We start from the raw sequence: 25,657 nt of genomic DNA, 5'->3' as shown, positions 1-25,657 counted from the left end.
ACAATTTCTAAAATTTGTAGAAACTAGCTACATAAATTAAACCTTGTTTCTTAAAACTAGAATGATTATCATAATGTACAGTGAGATATATCAGCATAATAGAGTTGATAAGAGAGAACAAGCCAAAAAAAAAGAAGCAAATTAAACATTTTCTCAAGTTTTGAATTATTATTACAACCACTTGTACTTTAGTTTTTCTCAATCTGCTAGGCTCATGTTGTAGTTGAAGCAAACAGCTTCTGTGTTTCTGTCACCTCTTTTTATCTTTTTGGTGTTATTGCTGAAGATTCTAAAGTTGATATGCAAGAACATTATTAAAAAAGAACTATCTTTCTTTCTGCTGACTGATGATTATTAGATCTTTGTGAAATTTCCTCTAACCTTTATGCTCCTATCTTCTTCTCTCTCTCTTTTGGTTAGGTATTAGTCTCTTCCTCTCTATGTAACTGTCGAAATTTCCTTCCCAGAAAGGGAAGAAAACGGACTCTCTGGTAGATTCAAGACTTGGTTGTCCAAAGGTTCACAATGGATTCTCCTGAAAAAAAAAACGTCATATTGATAAATAATGTCTTAAATCTGTGTTCGTTAAGATCATTTGTTGCTCGTACCGATCACTGTCTTTGTAGTTAGTGGTTATGTTCAGGACATTATCTTCGGTGTTCAAATACTCCAGCAGATAGCTCAACCGTCCCGCTTGTTCCTCTAGCTCCGCTAAAAATTAAGAACATCAAGCAATTGATTGTGTATATATAGTTTTATATATCAATCAATTAGCGTTGTAATTACCATCTGCTGTTAGTTTAAAGTCATCGGAGAAGCCAAGATAAGAGTAATTAGTAGGCAAAGACTTTGAAACCGATTGCTCATGTTCCTCAAGAAACTGCTTTCTCATTAGTCTTGAGCTCTCACTTACACGCGCTGGCACTTAACAAGACCAAAGCAAAAAAAAAAAAACAGTTAAATGAAACCGTAAACCCAAGAGTATTATTGTATATGTTAAAACTGATTTTGATAATTACTAACATGTGTTCATCTCCATGTCTCTGTCCATGTATTGGGAGCCATACCGCATCCCGTGAAGAGGCTTGTTATTGTCAAGATATCGACTGGAGCGCGATTTTTCCCGGTAAGGCTTGACGAGAACACGGGCCCCACAGATGAAATGAGGGTTGCCTTTAGCAAGAATGAGTTTGACGGTTTCTGTGTAAACAAACGTTACGAATCCAAACATTCTTTTCTGTTGACAAGGAATCCTCACATCTTCCACAAGTCCAAACTTGGAGAAGTAGTTTGAGACATCATGTTCAGTGAAACTACTCTCTGCTGGAAATGTCAAATAAATCTGTTTGGAACCAGCAAGGATCGCTCCGTGTTCGTTTCTCTCTTCCATGTATTCCACAAACTTTGATACATCTTCTGCTAGTATAACCGAGTGCTGCCCATGAGGCCTGAAATTCAAATATAATTTCAATTAGTATTCCCTCCATGTGGTTGTATAATTTTTTTTTTGCAAAATAAATGTTGTTTTATCATTTTAATGCATAATTTATTAATTTTATTCTCTAATTTATTTTTCAATCAGTTGAAATATGAGTAGGTGTATGGATAATGATATTTTTATATGGAAAATAAGTAAAATTAAATGATTTTTTATCTGTGTGAACAAATCTAAAATAACAACTAAAAATTAGAAAAATTTAGATAGGCCGGGTAACAAACTAACCTGTCGATGAGACGGATGGTGTTCTTCAAGCGAGCAAGAAGCTTGGTGAGGCTAAAGCCAGCTTTGCCATGCCTTTGTGACTCCGTGAGGTATCCTTCAGCTTGGAGGGTCCTACCGTATTTTTCGAAGTACATCATCGGCAATGAAGCTATGGAAATCGGAGCGCCTCTTCTTGATTTCAGCAGCTCGATGATCTCTCCCTCGAGCTTCTCTAGTGATCCAGGAGAAACAACGTGCTCTTCATCGCTTACGTTGTTTGGATTAAACATCTGAGAGAAACTCTCTCTCTCCGGTATGATCTGCCCGTGGAAGTACCGGCAGTTACCGCCGTGCTTGCAGTACCCTTTGCTGAAATAATGACATATTTTTACGGGAAACTCGGGTAGACTCGGTGATCTCCTGCTCGTTCTCAGAGGCAAACACTGATGGTGATGATGATCCCGAGGGAAGAAGCCACTAGAGAACTCGTGGCTTGTCATCGAATCGTCAAAGTTCAAGAACTGGATGTTGTTCTGCAGTGAATCAACAACCTCTGTTGGATTCTCCCAAAAACCGGTTCTCATGGGAGGAGAAACCGATACCGAGGGTGGCTGGATTGGTGAACCGGTGAAAGATCCGAAACTACTACGAGTAGTAGGAACGTGATCAGAAGAAGGAGGGCTGTGGTGGTAACGAGGATCTTTAGCTAGTTCGCATTTAACGAAGTTGATCATGGAACGCATCACAGAGTCAGGACAGAAGGCGAGACGTATCATGTCACGGTCACCATGGTCTTGCATCAACAAGAGATAACCAATGATTTTCGAAGCATTCTCAGGTTCAAGTTGTTGGATTCTGTTGTGCACAACGTTCATTGCTTCTGTGAAATTCATCTCTAATAATAATAACGTCTGATCCCAAAAGTACTCTGCAAAAAAAAAAAAAGATCACTCAAATTATTCACTAGATTATTGTTCCACATGTTTATTAGTAAAACACTTTTATATGGATGAATCAAAAGTAACAGAACAACAAGTTGAGAACAAATAGAGTAGTAGCGTGAGACTCACTCAAGAACGCACATTTTACGAAAGTGGACTTTACATTTTTAAGTCAAACAAAGATATGGATAAGAATAACAAAGAATTAGATCTGAGTCATGCTTATACAATCAAAACAACATTAGACCCCCAACATTTTAACCATTTCGTTGGTAAATTTTCAAAAAAGCAGGAATATGGATTACCTGAAAGCAATAAGGAGAAGAGTCTTCTTTTCTTAAGGTAAAGGATGAAGAACAAATAGAAAAGAATTTAGATGTGTAACCTTTTAATGGATCTGTTCGTGAAATTCTTCCATGTTCATAGACTCATATACTTTCAGCGTTTCTCATGGACAAGTTTCTGGTAAATGAAAATGATTGTGTCGCAAGTGTCAGATAATAAATATTTTCATATGAAAAACACAGTAATATTAACAAAAAAACTGGACATAAATTAATCATAATTACCAATGCTAATGACAATGACAATTGTGGCCAGTGCCGGCGCTGGGACAAACCTGGATTTTTTTTTAAAAAAGAATGAAATATGATTTGGTCTCTGTGGAAGGAAGCTGAAAGGCTTAATTGAATAAATTAACTCAAGACCGTGAGAACCACAAACGAAAAGAGAAGAACATCACTTTTTAAAACAAAGGTAAACAGAAAAGGAAATGGAGAACGTAGAAGACAACAAATGGGAAGATCGTGCAATTTTCTTAATTTATTATTTTAATCTTTGCAGACTTACAGTAACTGTAAAACAGATAAGATCTTTCAGAGACTCTTGGCTGGTAGAGAGAATAAACGATAAGTCCTAGGTACAACTTAATTTGTTTTTTTCTGATAAACAAATTCTTGTTGCGAGTTGTTTTTTAAATAAAGAAATATACTTTTTGAATTTTTCTTCGTTTGACAACTAGTTCCATTCCATATCGTTACAGCAAATATCGGAACTCAGTTGGAAGAATAATTTAGCTGAAGATTTTAAGACTTTTTAATTACGTGATATAACTATTCAAAAATAAAGTAAAGCGTTTCCCGGCTTACGCTCATGTTCATTATTTTAAATTATTTGCTATTTTAGTTTGACTAAGTTGATATCATAATAATATTACGATTTTGTATATTTAAAAGTAGTTTTATTTATATAATACAAAAGTTTATTATAAATAAACTTTTTAGTTTCGGATCGTTAACTTAGAAATATGTTATATTAAATTAAATTTGGAATAATTTATTGCATTTTTTGTTATTTCTAAACAATTCATTTTTTAGTCATCGATTTCGTTTTTGTGAAACTAATAAAACTATATCTAATATAGTTGTTGGATCCAAATATGTGACATATTGGCGAAATAGTTTGATAGGTCTAGTTACGATTTTTTGGGATACGCAAGATATCAAGGAAATGAAGAGATGAAATCCAACATGAGGTAGATGGAGGTACAATAATCGGTCTCATACAAATTTTGCAGAAACAGGTGGAAAGATGTTAACGCAATTATCAAAGTATACACTCCAAGGATGTGGATATAAAAAGAAGAGGGAAGGCAAGAGCATACGGCGTTCATCAACACACACATATTCAGTGCGTTATCAACACACCCATATTCAGTGGCGGAGCCATACATTATTACTATCAGAGTTAATTTAACTAATGTAAATTAAATATAAAAATTATTAAACTTGTGAAAATAATTAATTAAATAGTATAAATTATTAACGCATCAAATTTATTTGAAATTTATATTCATCTAAAGTTTACCCATAAATAGTTTATATTTGATAATTATTAAAACTCTAAGTATTGATCAAGAATGGTTAAGAAAACTATATAACAAAAATAAAAATATAGTATGAAAAGTGGAAAAATAATTCAGTTATCACTGTGGAAAGAGAAATGTTGGACAACAAAAATAATATAAAGACAATGAAACAAAAAATAACAAAATAATTATTGAAGTAGTAGACATTTACCCACGTTCTAAGAATTCTACTAGAATAAACAAAATTTCCACAAGGCCAAGTTACTTGCGAGAGGAAAAGTTTTGGGGGTCAACCAGTGCATTTCTTCAAAATACATGTAAAAATGTTTGAAATATAAATCCACAGGGGTCTGGTGACCCCTCCCCAACAGCTGTCTCCCTGCCGTATTAGAGACATCGAGCTTGCCCATAAACATTCTATCGGCCTCTCTTTTGTTTTTTTTTTTCTTTTGCTAAAAGCGGCCTCTCTTTTGTTTTTTTTTTCTTTTGCTAAAAGCGGCCTCTCTTTTGTTTCTCTCTCTTTGTCTCGTTTACATTATTGTTTACATCATTGATCTTGTACATAATTTGATACCATCTACAATATTAATATATTTTAACTTATACTTGATCATATCATTTGTTGTTATTTAGATTTTGTACTCTTGTTCCTTCTTTTCTTTACTTACAAAAAATATACTTTTAACTATTCAGTGTAGGATTTAAGGTAGCATTATCGGTTAAAGGCATGTCCATTGAAGATTAATAAGGGAAGTTCATCCCATTCCCAAGGAAAAAAATATATAATAAACTGATTTTGTTGAACTTGGGTCACCAGAATTCGCCCCAGTGATACCGAGTATTACTGTTTCATGGGTCGTAAGCCATGTAGGCGGCCCACTATTGAACCATTACTAATTTTTTTTTTTAAATTAAACGAAAAAACAAAAATAAAAAAAATCGAAATTAGAGCATAGGGTCTCGAGCTCCCCCGGTACACTAATGCCTATGCTCACTTCTTGAGTTTCTTAGGAAAAAAGTAAATTAATATTATAATTACTAGATTTCTTAACCGCGCTACGCGCGGATAAGATATTATTAAGATATTATGTGTATTTTTTAATTCTAAAAAATAATGTATAATATTATTACATTATTTACAGAATATAAAATAAGACTACATAACATAAATATATTTAAAAAATTCTTTCTAGTTACCATTATGTTGTTTGATTGTTGTACTTGATTTACATATTTACATAGATATTTGTGATAGATGAATAATTATATTTTTATTATCATAAGTAATATATATTTATTATATAATATAAGAAAAACGAAATTACTTACTTTTTAAACAAACTTGTCTCATATTGGGGATTCAGTTATAGACATATCATATTCGAAGGAGATATTTTTACAGTTATCAATCTTCTTAACAATCAAGACACAAATCTGAATATCAAAACAATATCTCATACAATCTCTTTGTAGACTAACAGCGTTGATTAGGTATCAAAAAGGACTGGAAATGGATGTGCAGATGTGTTCTCTAAGTCAGCTTTACAAAGTACTACTCATAGTTCGATATATCATTTATGTCCATCCTTTTTTTTGTCCATCATTTCTTAAACATCCTGAAATAATTGATGCTAATTAATAATAAACATCCTGAACTCGTCTAATATCCACCGTAAGCACCGTCGGGGCACGTCAGATGAGTAAAATATTAAATATTTTATTAATATTGTCTAAAAAGCTTTCAAGTGATATTATAGTTTAATTTTTATTAGTTTTTTTTGTTATTTTTATAGTTTTCTGTATTTAAGATTTTTCCATATTAAGCTTCTATTCTTTCACAGAGTTGATATATATATATCATAAAAAATTACCATCAAATCAGTTTTACTTATTTATTATTTTGTTTTTAATGAAAATACACTTTTTAAATAATTTAATTTAAAATTAAATTATATATTAATTTGTTGTATTCTAACAATTTGATTGATTTAATTAATTTGCTTTGGTGAATAACTTAAAAGGTTTTCATATGAATAAAGCAAGCTTATGTTGTTATATTATAATTATTTGTGTATATATAATCTAGGGCAAATCTCTAAAATAGCACTTTTTAAGTTTTTATTACAAAAATAGCACTCAAAAAATAAAATGACCAAAATAGTACTTTTTTTGTTTTGAAAATTTTTATTTTTATTTTTTGTTTTTAAAAATTTGAATACATTCCTAAAACGCCACCCTTTAACTCTAAACCTTAAGTCTTAGATTAATTAACCAATTGTTATAAATACATATTTACCCTTCAATAAAACTTATTTTGGTCATTTTCTTTTTTATGATGCTATTTTTTGTGACAAAAATTTGGTTTAGTGTTATATTTGTCTTTTTCTCTATAATCTATATATAATGCTAGTGTAATAAGGAAAGAACATTATTTTTTTGTAACTTAAAAAAGATAGATTATTACAATTTGAAATTAATCAAAATTGAATAAAATGGTAGTTAAATATTTGTAAATCTAATTGTCTTTTTATCTTGTTTAGTTGGATTCTAATGACCTAAAATGTGATAATGATATACCTGAGAACCAGTAGGAATCTCATAACATGGAGAAAAAACACAAACTTCTTGTAATAAATCTCAACATGATAATTCTTGCGAAAATATACAACAACAGAGGTGACTGATCATATAAGGATGGCCACAATATCTTGATTTATTTATTAACGGTGTGAATTTTTTTTTTGCAGCTTCGTACTGTAAGAGAGATCAAGAATGGAGAGTGCTCCTTCTGTAGCAATGTTGTAACTCTCTATTTCTTGTTTGTGGGTTGCCATGAACACAATGAACATATCTGCAAAATAAATGTAAAAGAGATAACACAGCTTGGTTAAATAATGTATTCCGTTAAAATTAACTTAAATGACCAAACAAAGAAGATAAGCAAAGAGCTAACCTCATTGAGCGAGTGACAAAGAGCTTCCTCTCCCAAAGATGAATAGATAGTAACCACAGTGACGTTGCGCCTGAATCAACCCTGTAACGCAATGAACCACTCTTCTCTCGTATCCGCAAAACCTGTCGCTGTGGTTCTTGCACGAGATCTCGAAGAGATCTGGGAGAGTGGAGATGTCTTCCCAGTGAGAGCTGACGGGATCTCTGAACTGGTGGTTTCTAACGGTATGACATGGATCTCCGCCGACGACATCGATAATCACGCCTCGTTTCTTGTCTTTCTTAGCGTTACGGACCAAAAGGGTTAAGGCTAGAGGGACAATGACACCAGCAGCATAAGGAATCGTCTCCCACTTCCTGCAAGCAATAGTAAACGTGTTTATTCACATAATCAATACTGAGTGGAGCTAAAAGAGTACACATTGGTTAAAACCAGTATACAGTCTCGTCAAATTAGAATCTTTTTAATACGATTTTGATTTGAGACCGAAAAGAGATAACTGAACAAAAAGAATAAATAAATAAACACAGAGATGTGGATGCTGCACCTTAGATTAAACTATTGTTTTGTTGTTCTGCCACTGTATACACTCTCGAACTTCCTCTTCGTCTCTCCTAACCAAAAAAAAAAACAACCATTTCTTCAAATTCCCCCGAAACGGAGTTTGAATAAAAACGCTTAACTTTACCCCTCAAATCAGGGAGAAAGAACTAAGAAACAATTATTTTCTGCCGGAATTACCTTCGTGTGTGCTTCCCGAATTCTTAGCAACTGGACTCTGATGATGATAGAAAACATCGATTTGAAGTCACTTACGGAATCAACTGAAAACCAAAATCAGCATTACAGAATCTGGGAAATATGAGATTTTATATACCCTGTGGGAACTGCTGCACATACTCAAGATGCAAAAACCCTCTCTCAAACCTTCTTCATGTAAACAAAAGTAAAGATCAAAGATCAAAAAGAATTCTCATTAATCAGAAAGTGAGACAAAACAAAACACACTGAGAGCTATTTAAAATGTACCTTGAGTTGAGATAGAGAGCGAAGAATCTGAACAAACCTTTCCAAGAGTAAAGTTTCTTCCCTTTTCTAGACACAACCTGAATGAGACATATAATCAGCTCAGAGAGAGTGAAATGAGCAAACTTTTTCAGAAGAAAGTGAGACCCCCAAGGCTCTCCAATATATTGACCACATCATATATAAGCCAACGTTCAACTCCTGCAATAACCACACAATTTTCTAAGTTTTGGAATCCAAATAAGGTTTAGATATATTCACAGAGAATTATGAATCTCACCTAATTTGGCTGCGGCATCATCCATGCCAAACAAATCAACATCGTCTCGGTTATATAGTCACAGGAAACTGGATCGTACAAACACACAAAAGACAATAAAGTTACACAGAAACCCAATCTGGAGGAAAAATATCTAGAGAGAGAGAGAGGGAGAGGTATGTGTAAATACTTGGACCGAGAACGCCTAGAGATTTGTTGCTGAAGAATATGGGAGTGAGAGCATCCGAATCTTGAGACACAATCCTAGCCTCCCAAAACCTCAGAAGATGGACCTCGGCTGGGGTTGAACAGCAACTGGCTTCTTCTAAATCAGCAAGCAGGGTGATTGGGTGAAGGAATTCGCCATATTGTGGCTGGTAATTAGCAGAGATTATACTGATAGATTTCATAGATATGGCGTTCTTCATCGCTGGTAACATGCAAATTTATAGGAGACCTTCCACCGCTATCTTCGTAGTACCAATACGGCAGGGACATCAAAGACGGAGGAGACGATGAAGGAGGAGACGAAGAATCTGGATGTTGATGATTGATATCGTGACTTTCACCACTTGGGCTTATGGGCCAACTATGAGGGAACTATCAGTTTATCACAAATAAGCCCAAACGCTAACAGATCAAATTAAATAAGCCCAAACGAAAGTGACGTGGAAGAAAAACAATTTCTGATTGGTCTGAATTAAATGGGTGACGTGGACACTCTCTCCTTTCAAGTTATTTACCTTTTAGTATAGTATTGATTTTTGCTTTTTACAATCCATTAAAACAATGTGTGATTAACACATTTTCATTTATTTTAAATGTTGGCCTATTACAGATTCCTCATTGGAGTTGGTCTTTATGATCCATATTCTGGCCCAGTACGCAGAAAAGAAAAACCCAATCTAATACTAGCCACTTCGAATTAAAATAAGTCGAAATTCATTTTACACCAAAGAAATAATTTTTAAATTGGAGAGGCATTCCACCTCTAATAGCTGCCCACTCGCCTTGTTCACATAAACCCTAAACCCCCATTTCTCGCTCTCTCTGCAAAAATCAGTAGACAATGTTCTCTCCACAGACGAAGCGACCTAAGCAAAGCTCTCTTTCTCACAGAACTCCACTCCATCGAGCCGCTCCGCCCGATTCTCCAGTAACTCCGGCAACTCACAATCGCGAATCATCTAACCGCTCCAGTTTCATATCAGATCGTCCCGCCACTGGAACTCCTGCGCCTTGGGCTCCTCGTCTCTCTGTTCTCGCTAGGTATTATTCTCATCCCCTCCTCTCTCTCTCTCTCTCAATATTTCCCCAGATCTGATCTTGTATTGGTAACACACTGTTTCATTCTGTTATATGCGTAGAGTTTCTTCTCCTGTCAATGATGCAAACCAAGTAAAGCCTGTGTTCGTTAGAGAGTTTCCCCAATTGGCTAGAGATGAACAATCACGCTTCTCCAGGAATAATAATAATACTCATCCTGGTTAGTTACTACTCTTTCCCAATTGATCGTAACAAGTGAGAGTCTCATGTGTTCTCAATTCTTCTGTTTCTTCTTCTGCAGTTGATGTTTGTGTTTCAGGTGGAATGGATAAAGAAACTTGCCTTTCTTGGTTTATCACTGGAACTAAACTTTTTGTTTGGAGTCACTTGACAGCCTCACCATCAAGAAAATGTGTTCTTCTTGAACTCCCTTTCGCCAATCAAGAGTCTTTACAAGATGGTAAAAGCTGGTTGATTAGTCTCGTCTCTTGGGATGCTGCTTCTACTGGTGCACCTGCTCGATCTCCTCGTAGTCCTATTGGTCTTGTGTTGGTCAACAGAAAAACTCGAGGTGTTGTGTTCTGGTCCGACATCTTTTCTAGTCAGGAAGCTTCGCCTGTTACTACTAGTCTTGGATCTTTTGACGAGACTGGTATGTATAGTTCACCTAAGGTCAGAAAAAGCTCGCGACAAAGCAATGGGATAAGAGGCAATAGATCAGGATACAGTGATCTTAACGCTTTGATTACTACCCCGGTTGATTCAACAGAGCGTGTTTGTATTGCTGTCGCCTGCAGTTCCAGTGGTGAGCTATGGAAGTTTACTTGTAGCCCTACAGGCATTGAAAGTAATCAAATACACTTGGATGTCAGCTCTTCCTCCATGAGTGAGGGTTACCCGAGGTCTCTGGTCTGGAAAGGATCGGCTAGAGAGTCTTGCTGTCAATTTTTAATGTTGACAGATTGTGACATACATTGTTTTACAATCGAGCCTGATCTAACTCTTTCGGAAGTCTGGCGTCATGAGATTGTTGGCAATGATGGCGATTCTGGTATCAAGAAAGATATAGCAAGTCAAAAGGAAATCTGGCCTCTGGATTTGCAGGTGGATGATCAGGGTAAAGTGATTACCGTTCTTGTTGCTACTATCTGCATGGACCGGGCCAGCAGTTCAAGCTATACACAGTATTCGCTTTTAACCTTGCAACAAAAGTCTGAGACGAGGTTGGCAGATGGAAAAGAGGAAAGGGTTCTTGAGAAACAGGCTCCAACCCAAGTCATTATCCCAAAAGCAAGAGTGGAGGATAAAGACTTCTTGCTCTCTATGAAACTCAGAGTTGGTGGTAGACCTCAAGGGTCAGCTATGATTCTTTCAGGTGATGGAACAGCTACAGTCTGCTACTGTCATGGTAACTCCACCCGGCTCTATAAGTTTGATTTACCTTATGATGCCGGTAAGGTCTTGGATGCATCCGTTCTCTCCTCAACTGACGAACATGAATGTGGTGCATGGACTGTGCTAACTGAGAAAGCTGGAGTGTGGGCTATACCGGAGAAAGCTATCGTACTTGGTGGAGTTAAACCTCCAGCGAGAAGTTTGTCACGCAAAGACAGCTCAAATGAGAGATCACGAGATGAGACAATGAGCACACCATATGGTATTGACAGAACCGCTAGATTGGATGGTTCTGATTTACAAAATAGTGAAGACAAAGTTAATGCTAAAATGGGAGTTTTTCGTCAAACAGCCCGTGATGAAGAGTCAGAAGCTTTGCTTGGTCAGCTCTTTGAAGGTTTTCTGTTATCTGGGAGAGTTGATGGTGCCTTGGGGAAGCTTAGTCAATCTGGTGCATTTGATAGAGATGGAGAGACCAATGTTTTTGCTCGCAAAAGCAAATCTATAGTTGACACATTAGCTAAGCATTGGACAACAACTAGAGGGGCGGAGATCGTAGCTATGACTGTTATATCTACACAGTTGGTGGAGAAACAACAGAAGCATGAGAAATTTCTAAACTTTCTTGCCCTATCCAAATGCCATGAGGAGCTGTGTTCTAAACAGAGTACCTACTTTGATCTCCGACTTTTTTTTTTAAACTACTGTAGCATGATTCTGTTTCATCTATTTTAGTTTAAAGCTCGAAGATATATCTCTACGTTAGAAGTAATTTGTTCCCCAATATCAGATGGGTAGTTCATGTTTAATGCATACTCCGGAGGTGTTGTAATATTTTGGCTGGCATAAAATCTGACTGCTGTGCTAATGCATCTCTTTATGGCAGGGAATTCTTTGCAAATAGTTTTGGAAAATGGTGAAAAACTTGCGGCAATGATTCAACTCCGGGAACTGCAAAACTTGATTAACCAGAGCCGCTTAGGCAAATTTGGGTCGCCGCATGCTGCCTCACAGGACCAGGTTTCATGTGCCCTTTGGGATCTTATTCAGATTGTGGGGGAGAGAGCCCGGAGAAATACAGTTCTGTTGATGGACAGAGATAATGCTGAAGTTTTCTACAGCAAGGTATCTGAAATTGAGGAAGTATTTTATTGCCTGAACAGGCAGCTAGAATACATAATCAGAGATGAACAACCACTGGGAATTCAAGTGCAGAGAGCATGCGAACTCTCAAACGCATGTGTTACAATTCTTCGGGCTGCCTTGGATTACAAAAATGAGCATCAGATGTGGTATCCACCACTTGAAGGTTTAATACCTTGGCACTCTCAGCCTGTTGTGTGTAATGGACTGTGGTGCATTGCGTCCTTCATGCGTCATCTGTTAACTGAGGGATCTAGGATTGATATCTCTTCTAAATCCGAGATATACATGCATCTCGAGGTGCTTACTGAAGTTTTACTGGAGGCTTGTGCTGGTTCTGCCACTGCTAGATTAGAGCGAGAAGAAGAAGACAAAGCTTTGCTTGATGAGTACTGGACACGGCGAGATACCATTTTCGACTGTCTTTATGAACAGGCCAAAGAGTTCATGGAAGCAGATTTCCAGGTTAGCATGTTCTTCTCATGCAGTCATGCTGTGCAGTGCATATTATTTTTGCTGTTAGTAACATCATGAACTGGTTTTGTATCTGTAGAACGTCAATGAAAGAACTGAAATGACAGATGAAGACATCTTCAAAAACCGTTGTTCAGATTTACTTTCTATTGCAAAGCGACATGCAGGATATAAAGTTATGTGGAGGATATGCTATGATCTCAATGATACTGGTCTGCTCAGAAACTTAATGGTATGGTTGAGCTCAGGCTTCTTCTTTCCGTGTTCCTGAGTTACACATTAGAGTAGACAATTTGTTATACTGTGTTGTTTCTTTTTTTGTGGCATCACTCGTACAGCTTTCGCTTTACTTTTGTTTAGTTAATCATCTCCTTCTTTATCTTAGTTATCTTACTTCTTTTCTGTGTTCCTGCCTAGTTAAATACCCTTGATTTTTCTGTGCAGCACGAAGGTGTAGGACCACAAGGAGGCTTCAGTTACTTCGTGTTTCAGCAACTTTACGATATGAAACAGTTCTCTAAGCTTCTACGGCTTGGAGAAGAATTCCAGGACGAGTTATTGATATTTCTAAAACGCCACTCTGATCTGCTGTGGCTTCATCAGGTGTTTCTTCATCAATTCTCATCCGCCTCTGAAACTCTTCATTCGCTGGCTCTAGCACAAGACGAAGAGTCTATGACAGCTACTAATGAAAGAACGGTGTCAGAATCTGAAGATGTACAACCAACATTTGCAGACCGCAAGCGGTTCCTGAACCTTTCAAAGATAGCCTATGTGGCAGGTATAATAGTTTATTTTCCTTGGTGTTATTTGACATATTTTTTTTCTTACTTTTAATGATGAATATCACGTTTCAGACAAGGATACTGATTCAAAATCGATTGTGAAGCGCATTGAAGCTGACCTCAAATTACTAAAGCTGCAGGTTATAAGAGATCTTTTCAGCCGTTGATATTTATAATCCGCTGTGGCATTTTCTCTAAAACTAGCTAAGCCGTACTTTTTTGCAGGAAGAACTAACAAAAGCTCTTCCAAGCGATGAACAAACCAGAAACCGACTGTTCCGACCAGAGGAGCTCATTGAAATTTGTTTAAGCATCCAGGGCCGATGGACAGCTATAAAGGCTTTCGAGGTGTTTGCATGGACGAGCTGTTCATTCCGTGAGAATCACAGGAGTGTCTTGGAAGAATGCTGGAGAAACGCTGCGGATCAGGACGACTGGGACAGGCTCCATCAAGCCTCTGCTAACGAAGGTTGGAGCGACAAAGAAACATTACAGAATCTAAAGAACACAGCGCTTTTCCAGGCTTCGAAGAGGTGTTATGGACCAAACCGAGTGAACGCCTTCGATGTGGACTTTGCACAAGTCCTTCCCCTGAGACGAGAGAACCCTGAGGATAAAACTTCTTCTGTAGAGGACTTGTTGATGAGCCATAAAGATTTCGCTGAGGCGGGTAAACTGATGCTAACTGCAATCATGCTGGGTTGTGTTGAAGAAGAGGGTATCGAAGCAGAAGATTTTTCATCCCCAATGGAGTAATTGAATCGTCTTTTTAGAGTAAAAGTGACGGTGTAAATGATGTTTAGGGGATGCCATTGTTTTGAGGATGATTTGCTGTTTGTTTTTTTTTGGTCAAGATTTGCATCTCTGTTTAATGAGTTCATGTCGGGGGACTCCGAGGTTTCGTAACAATGTTTTTCTTTTAAACGCGAAGTAGACCATGCTACGTTAAAATCAGTCTAACCACAGCACAGAAACCATGTTCGGTCTAGATTAGCTATGAACCAATTCGAACTAAACCAAAAGATATCCTTGAACTGTTTCAGTTTTTCAAAACCAAATGATCCTATTTTGTGAATTATTATTTATTCCACTTAACAAGTATTCTTTGTATTTAAACTCATATTTCCCACCTTTGCATTATAATTATAAAGTATATTAGCTGTAACTACTATTCATATAAGATTACATAATTTGGGATTCACACTCTGGAATTATAAACCTTTGAAGTTCTAATATTGATTTAAAATAAAGGTAAAAGAGATGAAATCCAAAATATATCAAGAAAGAATAGCCAATAAAACTTAAAAAAAAAAGAATAGCCAATAAAACCAATCCAATAAAATCTGTGAAACAATATCCTCTCATCGAGCCAGAAGATCTTCCACTGCCAGGTGGTATCACCACAACCTCAACATTTCTCCACCAAGGACCAAAGAGAATCTAAATCCAACTCTTTCAACCAATCAGATTTCGCCGACGTGTACATCTGATCATCCCCAAACATTACCTTCTCTGTTATAAATCCCATTTGGTTTCACTCCTTTCTCAACTCACACACTCTCTTCAATCCTTCTAGTTAAGAAAGACTTGGATCAGAAATGGCCACCTCAGCAATCCAGCAATCCTCCTTCGCTGGCCAAACGGCCCTAAAGCCCTCCAACGATCTCCTCCGCAAGGTCGGTGTCTCCGGCGGCGGCCGCGTGACCATGCGCCGCACAGTCAAGTCTACTCCTCAAAGCATTTGGTACCAAATTTTAGTCTCTAATTTATTACCACAGTAACTTCATTAGTCCTTAATTCTTGAGATCTGTCTAAACACAGCTAAGCAAAGCAATCTGATGGACTTTGTAAATAGGTACGGACCAGACCGTCCCAAATACTTGGGACCGTTCTCCGAGAACACACCGTCCTACCTAACCGGAGAATACCCCGGAGACTACGGCTGGGACACCGCGGGACTTTCCGCTGACCCAGAGACATTCGCTAAGAACCGTGAGCTCGAAGTAATCCACAGCAGATGGGCAATGCTGGGAGCTCTAGGCTGCACGTTCCCGGAGATCCTCTCCAAGAACGGAGTCAAGTTCGGAGAAGCCGTGTGGTTCAAGGCAGGATCCCAGATCTTCTCAGAAGGAGGTCTTGACTACCTCGGAAACCCTAACTTGATCCACGCGCAAAGCATCTTAGCCATCTGGGCTTGTCAAGTTGTGCTCATGGGTTTGATCGAAGGGTACAGAATCGGAGGCGGTCCTCTCGGAGAAGGTCTTGACCCGCTTTACCCCGGAGGTGCGTTCGACCCGTTGAATTTGGCAGAGGACCCGGAGGCCTTCGCTGAGCTGAAGGTGAAGGAGCTCAAGAACGGACGTCTTGCCATGTTCTCCATGTTTGGATTCTTTGTTCAAGCAATTGTTACTGGTAAAGGTCCCATCGAGAACTTGTTTGATCACTTGGCAGATCCTGTGGCTAACAACGCCTGGTCTTTCGCTACCAACTTTGTCCCCGGAAAGTGATTTATCTTATGAATTTGCTTCACCGTCTTATCTTACTTTGTAAAAGCATTAATGTATTGGTCGTGTTTTATGTGAATTTGGTACTTGGTGACTTGGTGACTGAATGAATAAAAAACAACCAATCACAACTAATTAAGAGTTAAGACTCAAGTCTTATTGCACAACCAACCATAGGTCTTAGACATTCATACAGTCAATCCCGCACATGGTCTTGAAATGAAGCCCGACAGAACAAAATTCAGTTTTGTACTGAAACATGTTTCCAACTTCGATTAGAGGGACCGATCCACTTCTCTTTTCTGTGTACACTTGCTTCCCCATTCTCTCTAGGACATATGGCACTTCGACTAGATCTCTACCGCCCTCCTCTCTCACGTTTGAAACCTTTGATTCTTATGAAATCAGCCAAGTCCTCATCAACGAGTTTCTACAGACAGATTTTTGCGCCTAGCACCTTGAAGTTAACGGTTGAGTGTCCATTTGGTCCCTTCGGTACTCGCACTACTCGCTTTCGTCGTATGACGTATTATATTTTGAGGATCAAAAATCGATCAATCCTCCACTTGAACATCAGTTTAAGCATTAAAGTTTCCATAGAGTTACCAAAATTGATGGCTTCATAACTAAATAAAATTTGGATAGGAATCAAAAGTACAAGTTCTCTAAGCTAATTAAGTTGTTGATATGTCCTAGGCTGCTCTACATCAAGGTCTTTCATGACGAGCTCGATTAGGAGAGGATCACTATGAGATTTGCCGATTCCGCACTGTAACCCTTTCTTCAAATGATACTATGTCATTTGAGAGATCGAAGGAGAAAACAAGCTTACCTTCGTTTCTACGTTCCGCTGATTGATATACCTTGATTGAGGAAGCCGGATTGTGACAGGAATTTGATCATGGTGATCATCTTTATTCTTCTCTCTGATTGTTGTTATTATGCTTTTAGAGATTTGTATTTTTGGGACGAATTTTCATCTTTTTCTTATCTATGATGAAGACTAATGCTTAGTAGAAATTGTCATCTCGATCTAAATTAGACTATTAGTATCATATTTGTTATTTTATCGAATATTAACTTATAAATTTTTTTTTTCTAGAAGTAAAATAAAATATCAAAACACCACCAATTAGGGGTAACAGTTGGAGTCTCTTACAAAGTTCTGCCACGAACAATAGACTTGATCCATTGTATGCATTTGTCATTAACTTAATTAAAATAAATATCAATCTTCCAAGAAACAAAACATAAATCTGTGAAAAAAAGCAAACATCGGCTGAGCTCCCACAGGGAAACAAAGCGACCGAAGAAGTCATCATCATGCTCTGCCTCTCCAAGCGCTCTCTCTCTTCTCTTCTCCTCCGATCCGGTTCCGTCGATGTTACTGCGGCTGTCTCATGTTCCTCACTCTTCTCTTCCCTGGTATATTTTCACTTCTCCACCCGACTTTTTTGAAAATTTCTCATCCCCAAAATCGCTTCCTCTGCGTAATGCCACTGATAAAGATCCGAGCTTTCTAGGTTTCGCACCAGGAACTATTTATGGATTGAACAAAGTTTCAACCTTTTTGCATCTTAGGAGTTTGATTAGGGATTTTCGTTGTTAACCCCTCTGAAATCTTTACAGGACGGAGTAGGACTCAGGAAGCTGCATTCTCCTCCTGCAGGAAACAACACTATCTTATTGAGAAATGGTCATCTTTCTTGTTCAAAAGAAGGAGTCTTGTTTCCCACTTTTCGACGCTTCAGCGATGCTAGTGGTGAGACTCCTCCACCTCGCGTGGACCGGGACTTTTTGGCTAAGCTATGGGTTTCAGATATGAAAAAGCTAAAGGAGAGGGAGAAGCGATTTGGGAAAAAAAAAGCTTCTACTAAGCATAGAGTAGACTATCCCGAGGAGGATGCAGCTTATGAGCAATCTTCTTCCCGTTACGAGCCTACCCGGCAGCAACCACCTGTTAGCCAGTCTATGTCTGGTCCTCTCAAGCCTAAAACTTCAGATGAGGTCACTCTTTATTTTTCTTCTCTTTTTGGCTACTAACTAGACTGTAAAAATACTTTCTTTATTTCTTTTTTGCTTGAGATAATCTTTTATATTATGTATGAATTGGGCTTATTAGTGCAAGAGTGTGTATGTAAACCATCGTCTAGTATCTTTTTTCTTGGTGTCACTGCATCTCTGTGACATTACTATGGTCTAGAACTGAACACAAACAAAATGTTGTTTTGTTACTTGTATAGATGTATGGAACCAAATATGGTCTTTCTGACCAATTTCTATATGAAAGTTTATCTCTTTTTAATTGATTAGCTTACAGAAAATATTGAAGTTAGCTCATTGTACTCTTCATCTTCCTGATTTTTCTTGAAATTGTTTTTTCTTGTTAGGCCAAAATTGCGACGCTGCTTGCTCGGTCTAATTTGTTGATTACAAGGGACATTGAATGGGCAAATCTGGTTCTTGGTTTCGAACAGGTATATATTTTTTTCTTCTTCCAGTTCCTCATTGGACTATGTGATACCGTTGCTTGTTTTATCTTCACTCTTCTCTCTGCAGGAAAATCGCTATGCTGTAGTTGATGTTTGCTATCCTGAGGCGGTAAGTGATATATCACAACGCATGTAGTTCAGTCTTTTGCTTACAAAAGGTTTGAGTGTGGAGGACACTATTGAGACCTGAGACCTTGTGTTCATAAACAAGTTTTTTTTCTTTCTTCCTTGACAGCCTGTGGGGTCTATCCGGGAGCAAAGTCATGTAATTATGCGGCAGGTTACATTCTCACTTTCAATTATAGTTTTTTTTTAAAATCTCATGTATCTTTGCCTAAAGTAATATCACTGTGTTACTACAATTGGCTGTCACCAATGAGCAGTGTTTAAAGTTTAACATGTATCAATAACATCTGCAGCTGCTTCGTACCCGGCGACCATTTGTTGCTTCCATAACTGATGCTTTGGGTAACGAGCTTTTCCGGGTGAGGTTTCTTTGATGATTCTCTACTGTGTGAAAATTTGCTACAAGATATTGTGTTTGAGCTGAAGTAGTTCATATTCATCATTTTTAGGTTCGTAGACCTTTCTGGTGGGTCACAAGTTCAATATATGCTGAGATTGATGGAGAGGTACGCTTGTGTATATCACTTTAATTATATACGTACAAAAGAAAAACAGTGATAAGATGTTAGGTTGTCTCACTCTCGTGTCTGCTGCTACTGGGTGTAGGAAATTGGTGTGGTTCACCGACGATGGCATCTATGGAGAAGAATTTATGATTTATACCTCGGGTAAACTTCCTCCCATTAGTAAAATTTCACTTTAAAACTTATCAACATGTGTTGCACGAACCAAACATGTGACATATACACACTATTGTTGGTGCAGTAACGAGCAGTTTGCAGTGGTGGAGAATCCTGGGTTTTGGAACTGGACATTCACGGTGAAGGATGCTGATGGAGAAGTGTTGGCCCAAATAGATCGTGACTGGAGGGGTTTCGGCTTTGAGGTTTGTCTTAGTTGTGATGACCAATATAAGGCTTGAAATTTATATTGTGCAATCTATGTAGGGTAGAAGAGTGATACATACATAGTAGATGAAAAGTCTAAATAAATGGCTCTTTTTCTTATGTATATATATGTGGTACAACAGATATTAACAGATGCTGGGCAGTATGCAATAAGATTTGGAAAATCTGATGCTGCATTCCAAAGTGGCCCTGCTAAAATGGTAACTCGGTGTATTTCTTTTATATTTTGGTTGAGAATATAGAGAGATTTGATTTTTGAGAGTCTTTTTCACATGGCAGATAGAAGAGCTACTTGTGAAACGGCCATTGACCTTGTCGGAAAGAGCTGTTGTTGTTGCTCTTGCTATTTCTCTAGATAATGATTACTTTTCAAGACATGGTGGCTGGTAATCCTTCTTCTTCTTCTTTTTTCCTTTGGGTTTATTCAGTCTCTAAGTCAATGAGTTATCTGAAAAAACCATTGTTGCTGGTGGCAGGGGTATCCCGTTCATGGCTGTGGGCGAGTAGGTTAGGTTTCAGCTTTGTCTTTTGGCACTTGAGAGCCCTTGTGTTGTGTTTCTCTATTATCTCTCGTTTCAACTCTCTTATGAATATGATATAACTTCGGTTTATTTGTATAATGATGATGATCGTTTTGGAAGATGCCCCAATGGTCAAAAGAGTATTTGCATGAAACAAAGAAGGTGAACCAACCCATCACCAGAAGGTGAACTTCAGCTTCTTTCTCACACTCCTCCAACTAAGCCATATATTTTTGTTGTTTATCATTTCTTCCTATGTGAATATAAACTTTTATATATTGGCTTGGAGTCATAATTATATTTGAGAATGTTTTTTTTTGGGGTCAAATATTTGAAATGTTTTCTGCCGGCATTATGTCATATTTTTCTGAAATGGAATAGGTAAAATTTAAAAGGATCGGTTCTTAAAATGATAAACAAGAAAAAAACACGTTTTTGTAGTGGACGTATTTGCCCAAAAGGAGTCGTAAAGAAAAAGAAAGACTTAGCAACCACCAAACTTAGTTATATAATTAACACATCCTTATTCCCTATTAGTCTATTTAACAAAAGTTGTTGTTGTGTCATTTTCGTCTACACAATAACCTCTTTTCTCTCTTCTCCACCAATGAAACTCATTACTTTTTAGTTTTATATGACGACTTTTCAGTCTAATAATACAACCACAATTTCACCACAATATATATGTATTTGATTCTCTCTCCTTGTTTTTTTTTTCTGGTATATTCAAGACACGAGAAGCCGGCTAATCACCTTCGAAGTTTCAATGTCTAATCTCAAAACTTTAAGGTTTCAAATTTTCAATCGAACTGAGGTGTGGTCCTACTGTAGCCATTTTAGCATTTTTGTACAGGCCTGTGCGTCCATTAATAACTTCTCATTTCTTGATGCGTGAAATGCTTACATTCATCCCATTTACCAATCTATAACATAAATTTTTGGACTTCTTGAAAGATTTGTTTTGAGTACTCATTATATACAAATAAATATATAAGAATATATATTTGAGATGGTGAATGATATGATGGTCATTAAATAAAACATGTATAATAAAATAAGATATGTAAGTAAAATAGATATCAATGTACAGTTCACAAGATGATATGCATCGGGTGCTTCTGGTCAGGTGGTAAAATATTCACGGATGTGAGTTTTACCACCTAGATTTAAGTTTTGGTTATTGTTGATTAAAATGTGATGAAAAGTTATCTATTAAAATAGAGTAAAAAAGACGTTATCACATATACTTTTGACTGACTCTTGGACTTAATTGCCATCAGTCATTAAGTGTTAACCGAATCTTTTCGAAGGTATTCAAATATTAGAATTATCAAAAAATATATGATAGCATGTAATTTAATAATAAATACCAAACTTTAATAATAAGAAAAATCTCCAAATTGTTAGGAAATTGGATACAAAACTTGGTTTTCAAATTGTCATTTTTTTCTTTCATTTTCAATTAGTCTTGGTTTTGTCTTTCTTATATACTAACTATATATATTTAGCTGTTGGTTAAAACTAATTGTTTTTTGTTACTATTAAAGTTTATATTAATTAGGCTTCTTGCAATTACTACATAACATTCTAAGTCAGGTACAAAATGAACTCATTTTTCACTTCGCCATATTTTGCTGCTTTCATCATATTTTATTCATAGTATATACCCCACTATTTATGAAAAAATGTCATTATATGTTTTTCTTCTAAAAATAAAAGAATATTTTTGTTGCGTCTCTTGCATGCCCGGATTTTTGCCTCCTTCAAATCTTCTTGAAGTTTCGTTGGAAACCACCGAAGATGCTTGTATGAAAGCTGAGAGATCCGCTTCTTTGATAAGATCCGTTTTTCGGCTAATTTAGCTAATGTAGTGAGTCACATACGTAGTTAGTCAACAATGAGAGGATGGTGATTCCTATCATGTGATTAAAATTCAAGTTAACAAAAATAGTACAATTTATCTAATAAAAAAAATAAATTTCGTTTTTATTTTATGTATAATTTATATATTTTAATCATTAAGGGTAGTATCGATATTAACCACTCTAACTTTTAATGTGAGAGCTCCATTGCGAAAAATCACTTCGTAAATAATAGTATATATAGATAGATTGTTTTTTATTTTGATTTTTTAACTTTTATAATAAAATAATTATTTTAAGATAACAACACAATATATAAAATTATCTTATTTTAAACATAATTAATACTATTAATATAAATTTGTTTTAACTATATAATAAATTCACAAATAATACATTTACCATCAATCTATATATATACATATTTAGATTGATTCACCTAGTATATACATATATTGTTAAATACATTTAATTTGGCCCGCGATGCGGACATAAGTATTTTATAACTACTGATTAATACATTCATTACTAAATAAAAACTATAATATAAGTTATTATTTATGTTTTCATCTAAAAATTCTTATGTCTTATAATTGTTTGTAAATTTCTTTGTATATTACATATATTTCTTCTATATATATATTATATTTTTATTATATAAATTAAGAATTTTACTTGATGAAATTAAATTATGTGTTTTCTTTTTTTTTTACCTTTTAACTTTTTATTAAAATATTAAATTTAACTATATTCATTATTAATAGATAAATCTTAAAAATCATTCAATATTCTCTTTTCTATTATGTAAAATCAAGAATTTTAAATTATTAATATTTAGTTATATGTTTTCTGGTTTTTATTTTTTGAAATTTTATATTGAAAGATATTTTCCAGATAACAACACAATATTTAGGAATTTGTTTTTAATATAATTTAAGATTTTGGATAATTCTTATTATTAGTAATATACTTACTTATCTAATCAAAATAATTTAAATTTTTTTATTTGGTAATTAGCAATATACTCACTTTATCTAATCAACATAATTTATATTCGTTTTATTTGGTAATTTATATATTTTATTTATTAAGGGTATAAACATATTAACCGCTATAAATTTTACCGTGATAGATTTATTTTTTATTTTAAAATATATTTTATATTTTGGACAATTCATATTTTTATTAATTTAATCGCTTATATTTTTTTATTTTGTGTTTTTAATTTTACCCTTTTATTAAAAACACCTTTACAGATAACAATACAATCATATATAAGACATATCTTTTGTTTTAATATATCTTTCTAGGTTTTTAATAATAATAATTATCCAAATATAAAAATATATATTAAGATAAAACGAACTTATAATTAATAATATTAGTTTAATAAAATATATATTATTTTGTTTCAATCTAACAATAAATGTATTGATCCAACTATTACTTTCTGTAAGTAATTTTTTTATTATTTATGTTTAAATAGTATATATGAGCACAATATATGTAATGGAAAATATAAATAATAGAAAAGAAATGGAAAATATGAGCAAAATATAAGTAAAAATAAGTGTATAAAAAGTGATAACAAAAGTATAAGATTTCAAAATCAAAAATATTTTTAACATGTTAATGTTTTCAAAATTTAATACAATAATAAGCATATATATTTTAATAAAATATATAAACTAATAAATATTCGTATGAAAATTGTGCCCGCATATGCGGGTAAGACACCTAGTTAGTAATTATAGATAGAAGTCACGTTCTCTTAAAAATAAAAAGGAAAAAAAAAATAAAAAAAAATAAAAAAGAATATCATTGGCAACTTTCTCATCTCTTTGTCCAAGGCCTCTGATTATTGAGTTAGAGAGTTCCAGTTTAGTTTCTCAAGGAGGGGCACACACCAACTTGGTCTTCCTCTTCCATCCTGTCCTTTTTTTTTGCTCCAAAAAATATGGGAGATGGAGGAAGAACATGCTTCGGCTCGGCATTCTCGCAGGTGTTTCTTTGTCTGTTCTATGGTTTTGGGACACAAACGAGCAGCTCTTGTTCCAAAGGAAAGAGACGTTAACCAATATGTGTGAGGAACGAGCTCGTGTGTTACAGGACCAGTTCAATGTCAGCATGAACCATGTCCACGCCTTGTCCATTCTCGTCTCTACCTTTCACCATGGCAAATCCCCTTCTGCCATTGATCAGGTTCTTAATTAAAAAAATAATAATAATTAGTTTCTTAAAGATTCTTTAACTCTTTCTATGTGTCTTTTCAGAAAATATTTTTATAGATATTTTTGGCTGATTCCTCGGTTTAACTGCAGTCAATCATTAGGTTTTAACCGAATCTTTTCGAAGACATTCAAATATTAGAATTATCAAAAAAAAATGTATGATAGTATGTAATTTAATATTAAATACCAAACTTTAATAATAAGAAAAATCTCCAAATTGTTAGAAAATTGGATACAAAAATTTGGTTTTCAAATTGTCATTTTTTTTTATTTCGTTTTCAATTAGTCTTGGTTTTGTCTTTCTTATATACTAACTGTATATATTTGGTTGTTGTAAAAACTAATTGTTTTTCGTTACTATTGAAATTTATATTAATTAGGCTTCTTGCAATTACTACATAACATTCCAAGTCAGATACAAAATGAACTCATTTTTCACTTGGCCATATTTTGCTTCTTTCGTCATATTTCACTCATAGTATACCCCACTATTTATGAAAATGTCATTATATGTTTTTTTCTAAAAATAAAAGAATATTTTTGTTGCGTCTCTTGCATGTCCGGATCTTATTGGAAGACGAGGTTGGGCGTAGTTTTTTTTTTTTTAAAGAAGAGGTTAGGCGTAGTTACTCAAAAGTTTTCAGTGTTTTTTTTCATGCGACCGCACGTGGATCTCCGTTCTGTGTTTCGTCGACAGAGAAAGTGGTGTTGATTCGTTGTGGTGGCTATAGTGGCGAGGACGTTTAGTTTGTTTATTTGACATGCTGGAGTGATTGATTGAGTAAGCTCGCCGTGTCAAGGGCTGCGACATGTCTCAAAAGGAGCTTCCCAGCGACTGACTACGGCAACGGTTGGTCCTTGACAGGATCAGTATATTTCTTCTCATAATCCTGCTCTTTGTGCTTTATCAAGGAGCTCTCTGTCATAGTCCTCTGTTTTTGGTGTTTGCGGTTTGGTTCATCAGGTGGAGGTCTTGTCGGTGTGCTCTAGTATCCGGTGTTTCAGGGGCTCGTTTAATCTTTGTCGTTTTTGGCGGTTTGTTGCCGAACAAAGAAAACTAAAAAAAGTCTTAAATTATGTGCTTTGGATTTTCTTTAAAAAAATGTTTATCTTATTGCAGCATATGTGTAACAAAAATAATAATTCAATAATTTGTAAAAAAAAAGATCGGGTCAGACACATTTGTTAAACTGATGATGCTT

At 35.5% G+C, this 25,657-nt stretch overlaps 4 protein-coding genes and 1 long non-coding RNA gene across 8 annotated transcripts; 3 read left to right on the top strand and 2 right to left on the bottom strand.

The window, feature by feature from the left end:
• Nucleotides 1–151: 151 nt before the first annotated feature.
• On the bottom strand, nucleotides 152–3,479 carry LOC108861897 (zinc finger CCCH domain-containing protein 18). 2 transcript variants are annotated; one of them, XM_018635876.2, is made up of 7 exons: nucleotides 3,213–3,479; nucleotides 3,029–3,105; nucleotides 1,724–2,630; nucleotides 1,024–1,448; nucleotides 787–924; nucleotides 609–702; nucleotides 152–535 (listed from the first exon to the last, which is right to left on the bottom strand). In XM_018635876.2, exons 3-7 carry the CDS (start codon nucleotides 2,593–2,595, stop codon nucleotides 439–441), a joined length of 1,626 nt encoding a protein of 541 aa, XP_018491378.1. In that variant the 5' UTR covers nucleotides 2,596–2,630; nucleotides 3,029–3,105; nucleotides 3,213–3,479; the 3' UTR covers nucleotides 152–438. The 2 variants fall into 2 exon arrangements, with proteins under 2 accessions (XP_018491378.1, XP_018491377.1); XM_018635875.2 differs by having other exon boundaries at nucleotides 155–535; nucleotides 609–711; nucleotides 3,213–3,476.
• A 3,605-nt stretch (nucleotides 3,480–7,084) lies between these two features.
• Nucleotides 7,085–9,308, bottom strand: LOC130512383 (uncharacterized). Of its 3 annotated transcripts, XR_008945907.1 has the most exons (9): nucleotides 8,939–9,308; nucleotides 8,770–8,837; nucleotides 8,637–8,690; nucleotides 8,493–8,569; nucleotides 8,341–8,393; nucleotides 8,205–8,241; nucleotides 8,011–8,077; nucleotides 7,464–7,819; nucleotides 7,085–7,361 (listed from the first exon to the last, which is right to left on the bottom strand). It is a non-coding gene; the product is annotated as an uncharacterized LOC130512383 (long non-coding RNA). The 3 variants fall into 3 exon arrangements; XR_008945905.1 differs by having other exon boundaries at nucleotides 8,493–8,690; XR_008945906.1 differs by having other exon boundaries at nucleotides 8,341–8,390; nucleotides 8,493–8,690.
• A 428-nt stretch (nucleotides 9,309–9,736) lies between these two features.
• LOC108861896 (nuclear pore complex protein NUP133) lies at nucleotides 9,737–14,765 on the top strand. The gene is made up of 8 exons (XM_018635873.2): nucleotides 9,737–10,017; nucleotides 10,116–10,234; nucleotides 10,316–12,076; nucleotides 12,296–13,017; nucleotides 13,106–13,258; nucleotides 13,471–13,807; nucleotides 13,884–13,951; nucleotides 14,037–14,765. The coding sequence occupies exons 1-8, from the start codon at nucleotides 9,818–9,820 to the stop codon at nucleotides 14,565–14,567; spliced, it is 3,891 nt and encodes a 1,296-aa protein (XP_018491375.1). The 5' UTR covers nucleotides 9,737–9,817; the 3' UTR covers nucleotides 14,568–14,765.
• Nucleotides 14,766–15,346: 581 nt separating this feature from the next.
• On the top strand, nucleotides 15,347–16,409 carry LOC108861895 (chlorophyll a-b binding protein 2.1, chloroplastic). The gene is made up of 2 exons (XM_018635872.2): nucleotides 15,347–15,555; nucleotides 15,667–16,409. Exons 1-2 carry the CDS (start codon nucleotides 15,410–15,412, stop codon nucleotides 16,316–16,318), a joined length of 798 nt encoding a protein of 265 aa, XP_018491374.1. The 5' UTR covers nucleotides 15,347–15,409; the 3' UTR covers nucleotides 16,319–16,409.
• Nucleotides 16,410–17,537: 1,128 nt separating this feature from the next.
• LOC108857417 (altered inheritance rate of mitochondria protein 25) lies at nucleotides 17,538–20,481 on the top strand. Its single transcript, XM_018631403.2, has 12 exons — nucleotides 17,538–17,740; nucleotides 17,945–18,322; nucleotides 18,706–18,792; nucleotides 18,875–18,916; nucleotides 19,043–19,087; nucleotides 19,227–19,292; nucleotides 19,383–19,439; nucleotides 19,540–19,601; nucleotides 19,699–19,819; nucleotides 19,964–20,041; nucleotides 20,121–20,227; nucleotides 20,318–20,481. Exons 1-12 carry the CDS (start codon nucleotides 17,639–17,641, stop codon nucleotides 20,346–20,348), a joined length of 1,176 nt encoding a protein of 391 aa, XP_018486905.1. The 5' UTR covers nucleotides 17,538–17,638; the 3' UTR covers nucleotides 20,349–20,481.
• The last annotated feature ends 5,176 nt before the right edge of the window (nucleotides 20,482–25,657 follow it).

Source organism: Raphanus sativus, chromosome 5 (assembly GCF_000801105.2).
Source record: "Raphanus sativus cultivar WK10039 chromosome 5, ASM80110v3, whole genome shotgun sequence".
In the NCBI taxonomy this organism is placed as follows: Eukaryota; Viridiplantae; Streptophyta; class Magnoliopsida; order Brassicales; family Brassicaceae; genus Raphanus; species Raphanus sativus.
Note: the sequence above shows the minus strand (reverse complement) of the source record. Positions and strands in the feature narration are given on the sequence as shown.

What these genes read in the sequence shown, in the direction of transcription:
- LOC108861897 (XM_018635875.2), bottom strand. Translation starts at nt 2,595, where the DNA reads ATGAATTTCACAGAAGCAATGAACGTTGTGCACAACAGAATCCAACAA. An exon ending in AGACATGGAGATGAACACAT is followed by an intron (nt 925 to 1,023) that starts GTTAGTAATTAT and finishes GGTCTTGTTAAG; the next exon opens with TGCCAGCGCGTGTAAGTGAG. An exon ending in CTTTAAACTAACAGCAGATG is followed by an intron (nt 712 to 786) that starts GTAATTACAACG and finishes CTTAATTTTTAG; the next exon opens with CGGAGCTAGAGGAACAAGCG.
- LOC108861896 (XM_018635873.2), top strand. Translation starts at nt 9,818, where the DNA reads ATGTTCTCTCCACAGACGAAGCGACCTAAGCAAAGCTCTCTTTCTCAC. An exon ending in TAATAATAATACTCATCCTG is followed by an intron (nt 10,235 to 10,315) that starts GTTAGTTACTAC and finishes CTTCTTCTGCAG; the next exon opens with TTGATGTTTGTGTTTCAGGT. An exon ending in GTCTGCTCAGAAACTTAATG is followed by an intron (nt 13,259 to 13,470) that starts GTATGGTTGAGC and finishes TTTTCTGTGCAG; the next exon opens with CACGAAGGTGTAGGACCACA.
- LOC108861895 (XM_018635872.2), top strand. Translation starts at nt 15,410, where the DNA reads ATGGCCACCTCAGCAATCCAGCAATCCTCCTTCGCTGGCCAAACGGCC. An exon ending in TCTACTCCTCAAAGCATTTG is followed by an intron (nt 15,556 to 15,666) that starts GTACCAAATTTT and finishes CTTTGTAAATAG; the next exon opens with GTACGGACCAGACCGTCCCA.
- LOC108857417 (XM_018631403.2), top strand. Translation starts at nt 17,639, where the DNA reads ATGCTCTGCCTCTCCAAGCGCTCTCTCTCTTCTCTTCTCCTCCGATCC. An exon ending in CCTCACTCTTCTCTTCCCTG is followed by an intron (nt 17,741 to 17,944) that starts GTATATTTTCAC and finishes AAATCTTTACAG; the next exon opens with GACGGAGTAGGACTCAGGAA. An exon ending in AGCCTAAAACTTCAGATGAG is followed by an intron (nt 18,323 to 18,705) that starts GTCACTCTTTAT and finishes TTTTCTTGTTAG; the next exon opens with GCCAAAATTGCGACGCTGCT.